This window comes from Bombyx mori, chromosome 15, assembly GCF_030269925.1.
Source record: "Bombyx mori chromosome 15, ASM3026992v2".
Lineage (NCBI taxonomy): Eukaryota > Metazoa > Arthropoda > Insecta > Lepidoptera > Bombycidae > Bombyx > Bombyx mori.
Window position 1 is genome coordinate 2,365,856 of NC_085121.1, and position 17,161 is coordinate 2,383,016.

Consider the following 17,161-nt stretch of genomic DNA (forward strand, 5'->3'; position numbering starts at 1 on the left):
ACTGAATTCATTGCCTACATAAATGTGGACTCTGAGAAGATAATTCCAACACGGACCGCGAAATGTTGATGAAAATCTACATACCGTTTCAATTTTAAGTGCTTTGTTAAGTGCTTTAAGCGTAATCACCAAATTGAATGATTTTTAATTATTATTATGTTTTTGCCTAAAGAAGAACAAAGATGAAACTTAATTCTAACTTTCAATCTATGATAAATCAACAACTATTGTTTTTTTAATTCTTCGGTGTGAGTTTTAAACGAACAAGTTTGTTTTCCCTGTCTTGGTATTTAATATCTACAAATGCATATATTTAATAGTAAATAGGTATGAATCTCTAATTTCACACAGTACAGGGAATCCTACTTTGGGCTCAGAGAAAAGTGTGTGATTTGTTATTAGAAAAAGAAAAGAAAAAACAATTTTCTGGCTATGGCTAACATTATCGTAAAGCTAAATAAACGTTAAGATTACTTTAATGCAATTTCTTGTTAAGTATCTGGTATTATTTTCAATCTGGTATCCGTTCTCGCAGATTTATAACGGTGAGAAAACTTCTAATGACATAACTACATGCTAATTTACTTGTAGGTATACTGTAAGAATAGTTGTTATGAAATCTCAACAAATGCATTAAGCCTGTTAAATTTCAAGTCCTCGTCGCGCCCCAACTCTGCCATTCTAAATTGAAAGTGAGATATGACAAAAACAATTTAATTTAAAAACGATATATCAATAATAAATTCAACGGATTAGATGAAGATTGCGGTTAAATAATAAATAATGGTAATAAGTAAATTGAAGACTACATTACATAAGTCATAACTGTAGCGCTCTGTAAAAACTGAACTGTCCTCAGTGACCATATAGTGTAAACCAAAAAAAAGATGGCGCAGGATTGTGGCAGCCGAGAATTCTTGATTGTAAATTACACATCCCTGGGGCACCAAAAAAGGGTTCTCCGCAGGCTCCGTACCATATGTAGCGAATCAACTCATTGAATTAATCACTTACCGAGACACGATTAGATTCATGTAATGGAATACTTATGTGAGCTTGCTGAGATATTTAGATACTAAAATATTTTAGCAGCAAACTCATAAAAGAATTATGCTGTAAATGTTACTGAACATCATGGCGGTAATAGATTCGTATTAATTCCTTAAACTTTATGTATATATCAAGCAAGATGTTTTAAAAGCTTGAACTTCGTATGGCTTTTTAAATACAGACCAAACATGATGTATTTGTATTGTCTGGAATACCAGTAATAGCCTTTACATGATGGATTCTATACTTTCATACCTTCAAACTGAGAAATTAATTAATAATAAAAAAAGTCAAACTCACCTGGCGGACAATCACATTCGTATCGGAGTTGATCCAACGGCGTGCACCTTCCATCATGAAGACAGGGAGACGGCTCACAAGGAACATACTCCGCATCACAGTCTCTTCCCGTATACCCAGGTTCACAAACGCACGTATATGAGCCGTGGGTGTTGAAGCATCTACCGTGGTGACATGGACCAGAGCCGCTTGAGCATTCGACAACGTCTTCCGTGCATCGAGAGCCAGTAAAGCCAGGTGGACAGACGCAGGAGTAGCCGGCCGCGGTCGTGTTGTCAGCTACACAACGTCCTCCGTTACGGCATGGCTGAGATGCACAATGGTCTTCGTGCGAGCATTCGACACCTGTGGAAGATAGTATAATGTTTATTGGTTACATAATGAAACTATTCAACAGCAAGTTGGGATAAGAGTTATAATGGTTCTTAAATGACGATAAAATATTGTGGTGCAAATAAAATGGTCTACAGAACAAAGGTTAATAATGTATGTAGAGTCTCGTCTGTCTATACATATTATATGTGTTTTCTATAGTCACGTCAATCAATTCTAAAAAATTGACAAAAATAAAAAGTATTTCATTCAAGTAGTCGTTTTCAAATGGTTTCTCCTCAAGCTTTAGCGTCGATTCGGAATGTAGGTTCACCGTTAAGATGATCAGAACGCATTTCACCAAATACTTCAGATATTCCAATGCGAAACCGTATATCATTTTCAAAATCGTCCACCTGCTGCCATCGTTAATGATTATTTATTACTGCATTTAAAATTTTATCTAAAATCAAGTTTTTAAAAGACTATAATATTAATTTATTTAATTGGACATTTTAATGTAAGCTAACTTTTCTCTCAAGAACACAATCTGCGTAAAATAGATTTGGCACAATTTAATTAAACTAATTTGTAGCATATTTTATACCAACTTGGCTGGATTCATCAATAAGGGCCAACAAAATCTGCGAAGAATTCTAAATTATCTCACTGTAAAATTCCCTTCGTTTTCCTAGTTAAAATTAATTCTACAAATACTTATTACTTTTAAAACCGGTGTTGAAACTAACCGGGAATATTTCTGATGACATGATCAAGATTATTCAACGCCGGTCATGAAAAATTAACGAGCACGCATATGTCCGGAATTAATTTTGCAAAAACACTTTCGTATCCTCATGTATGTTAATAAATGTATACTTAGGTATTTTTAATGGAAACGTAAATAAATTTAACCGACGAATTAAAGGCGATCGATGCAGTTGACAACGTTTAAAGCAGCCGGTCACCAATTTAATTGGTTCGCTCATATGACTAATCAACTTGACGTAACGATAAGGAATTCAGTTTTGATTGGCCGAAACAAGCTCAATTGCTGTTGTAATGGTACATTTCAATTAGATGCAAGCTTAAAGACGAATAATGTATTTTCTTTTTTATTGCTTTGATGGGTGGACGAGCTCACAGCCCACCTGGTGTTAAGTGGTTACTGGAGCCCATAGACATCAACAACGTAGACGCGCCACCCACCTTGAGATACAAGTTCTAAAGTCTCAGTATAGTTACAACGGCTGCCCCACCCTTCAAACCGAAACGCATTACTGCTTCACGGCAGAAATAGGCAGGGTGGTGGTACCTACCCGTGCGGACTTACAAGTGGTCCTACCACCAGTAAAAATGATTCTTAAATGATTTTTTCGGAGTGAGAGGAAATTTCTCTTTTTTGTTGTTTTGGTTGATCGAGCTTCCGAAACGAAGCTTGGAAATAGCAAAGGAGGTAAATGCGTTCCATTCACATGTCTAACAATCAAACAACTTACCGCTAAAACAATTTTGGAATATGAGCAAAGCAAAAGATGTGTTATTTTTTTAGTCGCCAGTTCGATATAACCAACGAAGCAATCAGTACAAAATGTTTACTTAACAAAACATAAATTGCTTCTTTCTATCAAACATTATTGCCTTCTGGTTTGAAGGCCGAGATAATCGTTATTTCAATGCTGCTCAGAACTCGAGGTAATGTGACCAAAACTGGACCTCTCTGGAGTCTCTGGGCTGCACCAGTATAAGGTAACCCATTGAGAAAAAAGACAATAAGAAAACCAAACCGGAACATTCACGCATCAATTTGCAAAATTACACGGATGCTGGAGACACGAAAATTTAATAAGCGTCACTTTATCTAGTATCTGCCGGTATACCGATACTTGCCTTTCTATTAACTTTCACATACACGCTAATGGATAATTATTCTTAAAACAGCATCACATTATGGTTTGTTATTCAATTATTTTCGGAAATCACAAAATTCGTGTGAACTTAGTATGTGGTAATTATGAATCATGATTTTCTAGAAATAATTTGAAATTACTCGTATATATATTATGTATGTGTTGTGGTGTAATTGCAACACTTTTAACTTTAACTAGAGTTCTACCATTGATCGAAATTGGACTTTAATTTCTGATGCCTCTGGATTAAGATATATTTTATGAATTACATTATCTTTTATTTTTTATTACTATCATTTTAAAAAAAAGAGAAAGAAGGTCGGTAAGCACTATTTCCTACAGTTAATCAAAAGGGCTTCACGATTAATAACTGGAACTAAATAAGTTATTTCAAAATTTTAAATTAACTTATATTGCAACTAATATTTATTATAGATCTCTATATGGAATTTTCAAGAGACACCTTAGAATATTTTCTAGTACAAACGAAAATAAAAACACATGGTAGTACCACGATAAAAGAAAGAATGAAAAGAATTAAGATAAAGGAATCATTTCGCAGGGTACTCAGTAATTTGAAATATTTCACAATCTTTATGGATAAACATCCAATAAAAATAGCCAGACTAATGGTAGCCCCAGTCAAATTAAAATGTTAAAACGTTGGGTAACACTAAACATGACTTGCCGAGTAAACTGCGTTGTAATTCCAATTATCCATCTACTTAACGACAAATCCAGCTAGGAACTTCCGTTCTATCGTCTCTTTCTTGAATATCGAAATCCTGCACTACATGAAAGAGACGGCAATAAAAACCTAAGTACCTTTACAATATCTAGCGCCTCGTTTCCTCCTAATAAGCATCGTTAAAGGTTTTGCTCAGATTATGGTCAGTAATAAAATCCCAATACTTATATGTAGTAAATTATGGTTTTCCTTGTTTCAACAGTGGGACTTAATAGAATTTTGAACATTTGCCTAGTTAACTAATCATACATATTATGTCCAAATATTAAAACGTATTTCATTTTAATTTAGTGTAATGTAACCAGCTACTCCATTTGCATGATTTTGGAACTACTCGCGTCATCTTTATCATACTTTCATGGCACTATGACAGGAATTCGTCCTAAAGTACCAACAACTGTATGAAGCATGTAGTCCTAAAGCACCACCCTGTCTATTTTCGCCGCAGTAATTTGTTCTGGTTTGAAGGGTGGGGCAGCCTATAGCCCTGACACTTAGACCTCATGTCTCAAGGTGGATGTCGGTATTCTCGCTGTTGATATTAAACTTTTCAATCAGAAACGATATGACGTTGCAAATATGCCTCATCAATACAACGACAGTTGATAAAAATGTTGACACCGCTCCCGTTGCTTAGTTTTAAATATGAAACAAACAAGATCATCAAATTTTATAACCCATACTCTATCAGATAAAGCGTCACCTCGTTGGTTGGTTAATGATCCCAACTACTGCACAAAAGGTCAAATTCTTGATCAGACTACGTACGTATCTTTAAAAAAAACTAGTCTTGACGTACATCTGTATGTTTTGCTCACACAAATTACAGGGGCAAATTGTCGAAAACCTAGTAGGATTCAGACACTCGTTCTTCGTGACTTGGGATCGTTTGCTCATTAGAGTGAACTTCCAAAAAATCCAAACATTTTCGAATCAAACAAGTAAATCAATGTCGTATCTCAAACTTGTCGTGGTGTTTTACGACTCTCTACGACATCTGAAAGACATGGACCATAAAAACTAACTGGCTATAAAAATTACAAATATCAACAACGCTGGACACTATTGGATTGGTACCATACTGGTACCTGGCACCTTGATTGATGAGTTTTTATTCTTAAGAAACGAAAAATAAATTTAGATTTTTAGTCGAGTTGATAAAAATCAAGTCATAAATTCATCACTTGGATTGTAACTTTAAATGTTTGCTTTTTTATTGCTAAAACTGGCTTGGTGGAATAGATTGGGATCGTATAAGAATATTTACACCACCCTTTACTTTGTTCATCAGGGTAGTCTTCTGCAGTAAGCACACTGGACAGAGGCAAAACAAGGTATTAGTTTATTTTATTAATTTACTAGACTTTTATGAGTAAACGGACTGCTGTTATGGAACCAACTGATACAACAAAGTAATTGATACCGTCTACCTTGAGAAGTTGCTTCGTGACAAAAATAGCCAAAGCGCTTGGGATCAAGAAGTTGCTTACAAAACGTCACTATATAGGTCCGTATATCTTCCAGTTACACCGGAATTTTAAAACGCATCAGATGAGGTACCATCATAACTATAAGATATTTGTCAAAAAAAAATAACAACAAAAGAGAATGATACATGAACACATAAAATGCTAACTGCAATTAACTCTCTTTCAACTTTATCAAAGTAGAGAATACGTAACGGCTTTTAACTAACTACTTTCAAAGATACATAGATTTTATTATTCGATGAATCGAGACATTAATTGCAGTAGTGTAAATCATTTTAGGTAACATTACTTAAGAACAGGTTGCGCCTTAAGCTATCGATCAGTTTCGCTTTTTGATGACCTCGTTTTGTTTAGATAACGGATATAACAGACTATATACATTTTTGGGGTGTCAAAAGTTTGGTTATTAATATATGGGCATCTCGGTGAACAAGATATCGTATGTTGAATCAAAAATTATATGTAAATATATAGTAGAAATCTCTTAGACTGGTAGAATTCTGCGCTGTTCCTTTTTTTTTTTTATTGCTTACATGGGTGGACGAGCTCACAGCCCTCCTGATGTTAAGTGGTTACTGGAGCCCATAGACATCTACAACGTAAATGCGCGACTCACCTTGAGATATAAGTTCTAAGGTCTCAGTATAGTTACAACGGCTGCCCCACCCTTCAAACCGAAACGCATTACTGCTTCACGGCAGAAATAGGCAGGGCGGTGGTACCTACCCGTGCGGACTCACAAGAGGTCCTACCACCAGTGATCCTAAAGATTAAGTTAGTAAATTAATATGTTTCTTTTCTAATAGGGTAATAATAATTGTTTGCATTGAAAGAAATGAGTGAGGAAGGACAAAAACCGAGCTAAATGGTGTAAATTGTGGAAGGCCTATGTCTAGCAGTGGATGACTATGGATTCATGATGATGGAGATATGTATTCAAACAGATAGGCAAGAGATAAGGTCTATTAATTCATGTAAACTGTTGAGTTTTAGTACTCTCGCCAAATTAGCATAACCCTATGAATGAGAAAATAAAATTGCTTTAAGCCAGATTACTGACTAGATGCATGATATCAACACGTGTGGGCTCTAGAAGCTTAATTATCATCCTCTTATCTTCAATCTTCGTTGCGTATCCAAACAGAATCCTGATCAAGGCTTCTAAATTAACATACAACACAGATTCCTCTTATTTATAAATGTTGTGGTATAAACCCAATCTGTAATTACGTTTGATTATCATTCTCACGCGGATAAGAGATTTAAAAGAATGAAGAATTATTTAAGTGTGTACTTAAATGTACAGTGTCTTTGTACATAATTTTCCTATTACTCTGTAATATGTCTTCTTTTTTGTGTGTACATAAATAAATAAACAAAAAATATGAGACAGTGGTTATATTAATCTATACTAATATATAAATCTACAGTAGTTTTTACGGATGTTCCGTTATAACTACTGAACCATGCATCCGATTGACTTGAAACTTGGTATCCATGTAGAAAATACATGTACTTAATGGAGGCTAATATTTAAACGAGTGTTGGACTCCCTACACCAGTTGCGGGGGCTTTAATGATGAGAATCTTTGTGGGGGTGAGAAATAATAATGTTAATTTTAAATGCCCAGCGAAGCGGACGGGTACAGCTAGTTATGTAATAATTTTACACAGATCGAAGACATAATTAAAAGGTAAATTATCTAAATGGCAACAAGGAGGCAGCATTTATTGTCAGGTATACTCATAGGTGTTACTATCGGGCCTATTTCGGCCGTGGAGCAGTTATATGAACCGGGCTGAACGGTGGAACAGCTTGTGTTATCTAGGACCTTCGATATCTACATTACACCTAGTAGACCGTGAGCACGTTTACTGGCAGTAGGACCTCTTGTGAGTCCGCACGGGTAGGTACCACCACCCCTGCCTATTTCTGCCGTGAAGCAATAATACGTTTTGGTTTGAAGGGTGGGGCAGCCGTTGTAACTATACTGAGACTTTAGAACTTATATCTCAAGGTGGGTGGCGCATTTACGTTGTAGATGTCTATGGGCTCCAGTAACCACACCAGGTGGGCTGTGAGATCGTCCACCCATCTAAGAAATAAAAAAAAGTTGTCCTATTTAGTGTGGTAATAAAAAGTGATATTAATTCGCAAAAATAATATTCTACCAACTTAATAATTTTATTAAATACCTTTTGGTGAAATTAAACAAAGTTCTACGCCAAACGAAACTTATTATATTAGTTGAACGGTGCATAACTACAGAAAACTGGACCCGTAAAGCTGGGTCTTCGTAGTCCGGGCAACTTAAAAAGCTGTTGGATCTCAATTAAATCAATTATAAATTCTCAGGCTGAGCTCAAACCCGTTCCAAAGTAATCCCCATTAGGTTTTTCAAGCTGTTATGACATAGTCGAATTCCGTCGTTGTCATTCAGATTTATAATGATTACAATATTGATAATCGCAAAGGGTAATGAGATATGAATTTTAAAAAAGTGAGATCACTGGAATTGGTAGAGATGTGACTTTTGTTGGACAATCGTAACTATGCCGAATGTTATGGTATATTTAAATCTTAAAAGGACATTTGCAATAGACTCAAAATGGCATGTGAGTGAGTATACGGCTTTAAAAATATCTGTTTCTTTTTAATTTGTTAATTTAGTTTATTATTATTCAAAAAGCTATGAGTACACTGGACGTATGGCGTATAAAGTCACGGATGATTTAAAGCCAGGTCCAGCTCTTGATTAGTCGTAAAGTTCATGCTGCTTCACGTGTCTTTCTCTCTTCGGAGGCGCCGGAGTCCGACATTACTCCATCCGATCTCCATCGGCCGGGTATCCGAAAATATTTTTCTCAACAATAAAAAGTCCAAATCTTGTTACCTTTTGATTGAATGTTTCACGAGTAAGGCTGTTTCAGAAAACTCACGTAATGAAAAGGGATATAAAAAAGGACATACCTGTGTATCCAGGAGGGCAATCACACTCGTAGGTCTCAATAGAGGTGAGCCGACACGTGGCTCCATTAAGGCAAGGCGCAGAGTCGCATGCTGCTGGTACTCTGATCTCGCATAACGAAGCGCTGAACCCCAAGGGACAATCACAGGCGAAAGACGGGGGGCCGCCGCCGACTCCGGGTCTGACGCGACAAGTACCGCCATTCTGGCATCTCGAGCTCGACTCGCTATGACAAGGGTTTAGGTGTTGGCAGAATTCACCGGCGTATCTTGTGGTGCAGCTGAAACAAAAGACAATCATTTCAATTTCATTCAATTAAATTAATGATTAATCTGTAAATTGTAATTATTTGCTCTAAAAAATGCAATATAAATACTATGTTACTATTACTAGCGAGAAAGACGAAAGCGTAATTGTAATTAACGCAGCGTCTAATCTCGTCCTTTTCGCATTAAAAGTGTACAATTTCTAAAAATATTCGAAATTGAGTTAATATGCGGAATCATTTGGTATCACGAGTATTTTTCTAGAAATGTCAAAGAGGGCATTGTTTAGTTTTAGTTTTTTTTTCTAATTTACTTATGTTTTGACTACTATTAACAAAATTAAAACATACTTTTATCTTACTATAAAAGACAGATAATGTAACTGGTACAAAATAAAAAATAAATTTTACACAGACTAAAAATTAAAAAAAATCACATGTTAAACCTTTAAAACACTCTCCTGTAAAATTAGTAAGTTTCGAGATTATATAGTTTTAATGCGATATATGCGGCATGATGCAGCGTCTAGTATAAGTTTATAGTATGCATATCTAAGCTAAATTATTCAATGAGCCGAGTATCTGAAATAAATATACATATGTATGCACCGATTTCCGTAGCAGATGCGCCTCGAGTGGCGGACGTCAACAATAAATAAAGCAGATACGTCGCGACACGACATGCGCCCGCGCCTAGAAAATCGCTTACATGTGCAGCGCTAGACGCTTAGTTCTCTTTTTTTTAATCACGTGAACCGTAAAAGTTTTATAGGGACTAGTGATCCCGCAGTAGTCGAAATTCGACTTTAATCAATTCAAAATCTATGTTTAAACATTATTATGGTTCTATTGTCAAATACTATTATACTCATATAATATAATCACAGATTTCGCCAAAACTACACTATACATAAATACTAATAAAGACAAACAATATTCATCTATTCTCAATTTGACCACAGACTTTAAATACTAACAAAAGTTTGACAATTGACAATAAACAAAGAGTATATGTATTTATATAATATATATGTGTTGTGTCAAATATATGGTAGTGTGTGTAATGTTTTCTTTATTGAATTAATGTATCTTTTATGCATTATTTAAAAAAAACATTAGCATTGTGCACTTCTTCTCTATATTCTCTACTCTAGTGGAAAATTTCATACTCCTCCGTCTGTGCAATTTTCGTAAAAAGGGATACAAAGTTTTTGCTTCACGTATTAATATATAGATATTATTTTAAAAAAATTCGTGTACAGCAGAAATCAGACAGACCCAGGTCGACAAAAGATTTTAAATTAAAATCACATTTCCTCATATTCCTCTTTGCAGAAAACAGGTTGGATGAGGTCGCGATTGTGATTATTCTGTTTTTTTTTGTTGGCTACCTAATTACCATTAGCTTCGAGGGATTATTCTGAAATCTAAAATATTCAGTAAGCATGATTTACGATTATTATTATTAATCGTAACGTATTAACCCATTCTCTTGTACACACACACACATGTTTTTCAGAAGTTTTATTACAAGAATTGCGTATTAAATCATCATCAACATTTTGAAGCGCGGATACATCGTTCACTTAGGATATTGATTTACATATCCGCTGTATCGTTTTGATTATCGTGTTTCTTTAAAATTTATAGTCGAATCTCAATATAGTATATTTTACGTACATTTCTATAGGTTTTATCGATCGATAGATAAATTCAGCCCACGTACAAAATCGAGCTGGTCATGTAATATTTGAATGCTGAATGATTTGTCTATAATTGTAGGTTAAGAGACTGGAGTGTGTATATGAAAATTTATAGACGAATTCGTGATTAACGAACAACATCCATACTTTTAATATAAGAAATGTTTATGTTTTGTTTATTTGTTTCACGTTTTAACTACACAACTAATCATTATTAAATATTACACATTGGTTGTCCGAATAGACAAAAAGGGAGATCAGAGGTAATACTTAAAAAAAAACGGACTATCATCAGCCTATAGCAGTCCACTGCTGGATATAGGCCTCTCCAATTGTTCGCCACTGAGCACGATCCTCCTTAATATTTAGATTATGTAGGCTACTAGAAAAGCAATCGAATGTGATCTAACGGTTGAAAGTAAATATGAACATGTCATAAAGTGTCTTCGATTTTGGTCCTCAACTTTACCCTCATTCGAGGTTCTTATCAGAATCATATCTTCAATTACGGAATCTCCGTCACCGCCTATGGTGCCGAGATCTTGTATCAATCTAAACATAATACCCGCCCACGTACGCTAAACTATCTTAGTTAAACGAAGTAAATTCTATTTATTACCAACGACGGTAACACACCAGGCGTTTGTGGGAAAATGAACAACGCCACATCACGTCCTATCGGAACGTATTCATGATAATTTCAGTTTAACATCCATAAAATCATATTGGTTTTTGATTATACATTCATTAGGCAGTGTTTATTTTAATTCATTAAGGTGTCTCGTATTAATATTTCACATCGGAACGTTATCTTTGTAAATATTATTTTCATCAGAGTCTATACGACGTATACTGATGTTGGATAGGTTAGATAAGTGGTATGACATATTAAATTCCAATAAGGTTCTGTTTAAAAAACAATAAAATATGAAATTAAGACAAATGAAAAAGATAAGAAAACTTTTGGTTTATCCAGAGACATTTAACACGCTAGTTTTGTGAGGCTAACATCATCAAGTGTATTTGCAATTCCAAATTACCGTCTATTGAGAAATAGACTCATAACAACTCTAAAAATGTATTCAATTTTAAAACTAGTTTTGTTGCTAAACTATTTGTTGATTTGTGATGGCCCTAGTAAGCGACCGGCGTGAAATATTAATTATAGTAATACATATTATTAATATCAATTACAAATATTATTAATAACTAGCTGACCCGGCAGACTTCGTAGTGCCTCAATCGATCAATAAAAGACCTAAACATTTGTATAAAATAAACTTAAAACAAACATAAGGAATCCGTCCGACGGTGGACACATCAAAGAAAAAACAAAATTGTTATTTTTATTTAATTCCGAGCATTTTCATATTTATCTATCTTTTAAACCTTCTCTGGACTTCCACAAATAATTCAAGACCAAAATTAGCCAAATCGGTCCAGCCGTTCTCGAGTTTTAGCAAGACTGACGAACACCAATTCATTTTTATATATATAGATAGATAGATAGCCAAAATAGTAAATTTGCATGTCTTAACCATACGATATACATACATACTATACCCTATACAATATTTACGAAGGTCATTACTTCTATAACTACTTTGTCATTATGCTGATTCACGCTACTTACTAATTTCAACGTATGGACCATTTTTTTATCAAAGAACGATCTAAAAGCCTCTAAAAATCTTGTTATTAAATCCCTAGTTCAACAAACAGTTTCTTACATGCTATCTGCATACATTTATCACTCCGAAAAATTATTCACGGCGATGTTCATTCTGTAAATATTTACTAAAGTGAATTTCAAAGAATCACTTGCAGATACGACGCAACATCCCATTGTAAGAATACCAACATTAAACTTGAAGGGAACCTGTATGTTCAGAGACGTGGGTGGAATCACGAAGCCTGTTTCACCCACGCACTGACCCCAGAGAGGGTGAAGTCTACCAGGATGATGTGTTGCGAATGTTCGTCGTTCTTGACTTTATCAAAATGTGAGAAGCGTTTATTGCTCTCTGTTTATTTCTGGTCGCTACTATAGATGGATTTCAATATCGTATTAAACGTATATGACTATCTATTAAAACTAGTGTTCGCGAAATTATCTAAATTACGAGCATGATAACTGGCACATTGAGAGATTTGGATTTATTTTGCGTGTTATATCACCTCTATTGTTCCATTATTGAAAACTGGAAAGCTAATTGAGCTAGCCAATAAAAATAACTGAGGCTAACGATCTATAGCATGCTTATAATAAATCGCAAATCAAAAGACGAATCTTAGCAAAAACAACGTTGTTATTGTCATTGAAACATAAACAATTGAATTGACCAATAAAGAATACCTTCGTGATCGGTTAATTCTCACTAATTAAGCCCCAACAAAGTTTAGTCCACTCGCAAAAAGATGATACACGAAAGATTGTCTATAAAAATTATAACCGGTTGTTGAACAAAGCCGGGGATAGCCATTTGGCTAAATCTTCATTAAAGACCATATGAGAAATATATTATCAATAATTTTTCTCCAGAAATCAGACATACTGCATTAAAAGCTTATATTTTTAAAGTTAGTAGTTTATAGTTTTAAATGTAACAGTCTCACATGTCACTATTTAATCAAGAGCATTCAAAACTAGAAATATTATTCCAAAAACATTATTGAAAAGAATACAACATTTCAAAAATGGTTATACTATTGGTAATGGGTAAAATTTACATTGGCGGACTTAAATGCCTAAGGTATTCTTTATCAGTCAGCCAAAATGTAGTGCAGAGTAAATAATGGTAAAAAATAACGGTAGGTGCAATGAAATCTATATTAAATTACAAGTACATATACATATAATAGTTTATACAGTGTTCAGTATTATATATAGAATTTTAAATAGATATAATAAGAACTACAAAAGTATTAGGAAAACAATAGCTAATAGAACAAAAGCCAACCTAATTCGTTATTACAGAAACGATAGTCGGAACCATTAATTATACTGGGGACACCGGACGCCATGTCGCTGTAGGCGCAATGTTGCCAGCAATAAATAAATAGTGTTGCGTGCTTGTTACTGTTAGTCTGTTATTCAATAGGGCTTGTGAACTTTTAAAGAGTAAAGTGCACTGAGATGTGATAGGTCGAGTCTGCCAAGCAATGTATATTGCGGTAGAGAAATTGGATCTTTTCTTAAATTTTGTACTTTTATACGCTATAGGTCTTGTTTTATAAAATTTTATAAAGTTATAAACTTACTCTACTGGAGATATACTGACTATATTTTTGTTTATGAAGAATTGTTTTCCAAAATACATAATTTTAATATTTAATTTATTTTTTTTACTCTCTGGTACGATTTAAATCCAACTAACAAAGTACACATAGGCACTGAATTTCTCGCCAGATCTTCTCAATAGTTCGCGATTTACTATACTGGAAATATACTAACCATATTTTTGTTTATGAAGAATTGTTTTCCAAAATAAATAATTTTATTATTAAAAAATTTAAAATAATGTTCTTTTTGTTTTTTTTTCTCTATTTAAATCCAATTAACAAAATACACATATAGACACTAAATTTTTCGCCGGATCTTCTCAGTAGGTCGCGATTCCGTCCCGGCAGTAGATTCAACGAAGCACTGCTCTTGCTTGGATCAGTGTCAACAATTCTCTCATTAAGCCCGTGATCACCTACCGCTCCGTAAGTAGTCATAATAGCTAGCGACGATTAGGTAAGGAAAAAATAAAGTAGTCGAATACCAAAAAAGGTCTCAAATACAATTAAAGTGTAGGTGATAAAAAAGCCAGATATTATGCTCTTCACACAATCTTCATTAGACTTACGAGGAGGATAGCGAGATAACGTACCTAACCCACACCTATATTTAGTGATACCCATCTTTGGAATGTGAAATTATTTGATTTCGACGTTTTGTTAATCACTGCAGTTAAGGAGACGAACTCACGGCCAGTTGCAAAGTGATTAACGGAGCTATTGACAACGTGGATAGCGTGGAAAGCATCGAGAGTGAAATCTGAATTATTTTGTAATTTGGGTGTCTTGGATGGCTCATACGAGGCCTGATCATGATTCGCGTCATGCGAATCATGATCGCACAATACGCCCTAGCGCCAATAAGATTTATAGCACATGTTGAATATAATGCAAATCGAGTAGATACAACGCGTGTGTCACCTACATTCCTATTACATTTTGTGAATGTCTAATAAGACGTCATACGACAAATATTCGGAACGTCCTATTTGTTCACTGAATTAATTTTGAGCGGTTTTATTGAATACTATTTCAACAATTTCTGTTTAGAAAAAAATTATAAATATACTAAACCTATCTTATTAGTGATTTTGTCTCAGCTTAGTAGTACGATATTAGTGTGCATAATTTAATGTTTTAGATCTACTTGAAGTATCCACCAAGTTCTTTTTAATTTTTTCAAAGTTATCTCTGTTCCCTGATAACGACGTACCTGTCGTGTATTGTATTGTAGCAGAAATAATACACTGTATTTTATTGAAAGTTTCACTATAGAAAACAGTTATATTCTCTGTAAATTTGAGGAAGATTTAAGGTTTTGATCCAATCATTGTTAGTTTGCATTATTATTTAGTATCACAGGATGCTACTCAAACTTACCAAAAATTATAATTTTTAACTCAGTCAGAATTACAAAATTTTCTTAATAAACTGTAAAACACAGCATTTCCGTTTCCCATTTCGCGGCGAACCGTTACTTGGCTGTCGAGAAAAAGTGTTTAACCGCGAGATTCCTGCTGTTTTTGCCTGTGAGAACAGCTACGCTCCAACCAGTTCGGTTCTAGCCATTACTAAGTTAACTATGGGCATGCTCATTTCTGGGCTGAAAAAAGGGATTCCTCATTTGTAGAAGACAGATAAATTCTTATGTCCACAATATTCCCACCTCAGTTGAAGAATGAATTAATTTATTTAACTGAAAATTTACAGATTATCTAAATAAAATGAAACTAATGCTATTTTATATAAACAATATCTTGTGGTAGCTATGAGTTCATGAAATGTGTAATGTGATATTTAACTGTCTGGGTTTCGAAGTCAATGTCAAGTGTAATGAAATCTAAAATAGATGATTCTGCATTGTCTTGCCAAAGAAAGCATTTGTTTCTAATTATTTTTAGTTATGTTATCAATGTGAATCATAAATAAATTGATTAAAAAAAGTTTCGTCAACTATATTCTCAATTTCTCATTGTCAATACACTTATAATCTAAATTAATTCAGAAAGATAAACGTATTGTTCATTATCATCATAATCATTCTCCTGCCCTTTTTCCAGTCACCTTGGGTCGGCGCAACAGGCTTTCTCCTTCCATACTCTTCTATTATATACCATTTCTTGGCTCACTCCTCTCTTATACATATCGTTTTTCATGCAATCCATCCATTTTTTCTTAAATCTACCTCTATATATCTATACGTATTGTTCCTTAATATTTAATAAATCTCCGAAAACCAAAAGCTCAAATGTGATTGTGTGACTTAATATAAGTAAGCTTTGGGAGGCCACAAATAACACAAAACAGTAGCCGCAAGTCATGGGTCACACGCTGACCGGTCCAGACGTGTTCTTGTTACCTTGGCTATATTTCCAATCCTTTGACTATGGCTTTGTATGCAAACTATGTTTCATGTGTCTTATTTGTTATCAAGATTTACTGTTATGTTCGAACATTAATATCAGAAGCAAAAATAATTCCGTATCTTGTTCAACGTTATATCTTCTTCATTTTCTCCACCTTATACCACTAGGCGGAATCGGCACAACAAATTTTTCTCTTGCTTTCTCTTCTATCAGCCGTCATCTCAACACTCACTCCTCTCTCTCTCATATCGTCATTCACACACTCCATCCATGTCTTCTTTGGTCGACCTCTTCCCCCTCTACCTTGCACTACCATTTCCATACATATCAATCAACTCAATCATCTTGTTCAACGTTATATAATACTGATAAATTTCGTTAAGCCAACAATAGGATCACAGTAACGAGTTTTCTTGTAGAATAGAGCAGCCAATTACTTTAAAAAAAATTCCATATTTTTCACCGAAGAATTTCTTTAAGACCCTATGTGCCGGAGCGCAGCGTGTTCATAAACACGTAACTTTGAGATACCACCGAGGGCTTGCATTACGTCAATTACTACGGTCGTGGGCGCTTTTATCTCGCGGTGTCACATCGTATTATCTGCAAGATTTACTCGACCCGACCAGGCTGACCGTACTGCAGCCTTTTGTTTTCAAGAACCTTAATTGCGGGGTTTTTCGAATCTTCTTATATGTAGCTATTCGTTGAGAAAATTTATGAACATCGGTCGTGTAGTTTTGAAGAAGATTATTTCTATTAAGAT

The 17,161-nt window shown here is 34.5% G+C and overlaps 1 protein-coding gene across 1 annotated transcript in view; it reads right to left on the reverse strand.

Annotated features, from left to right (window-relative positions):
- Notch (Notch homolog) overlaps window positions 1-17,161 on the reverse strand; it is a 181,821-nt gene that overhangs the window by 50,744 nt on the left and 113,916 nt on the right. Inside the window, 2 exon segments of the mRNA NM_001163898.1 lie at window positions 1,351-1,695; window positions 8,782-9,059. Of these exon segments, the coding sequence (NP_001157370.1) occupies window positions 1,351-1,695; window positions 8,782-9,059 (623 nt within the window).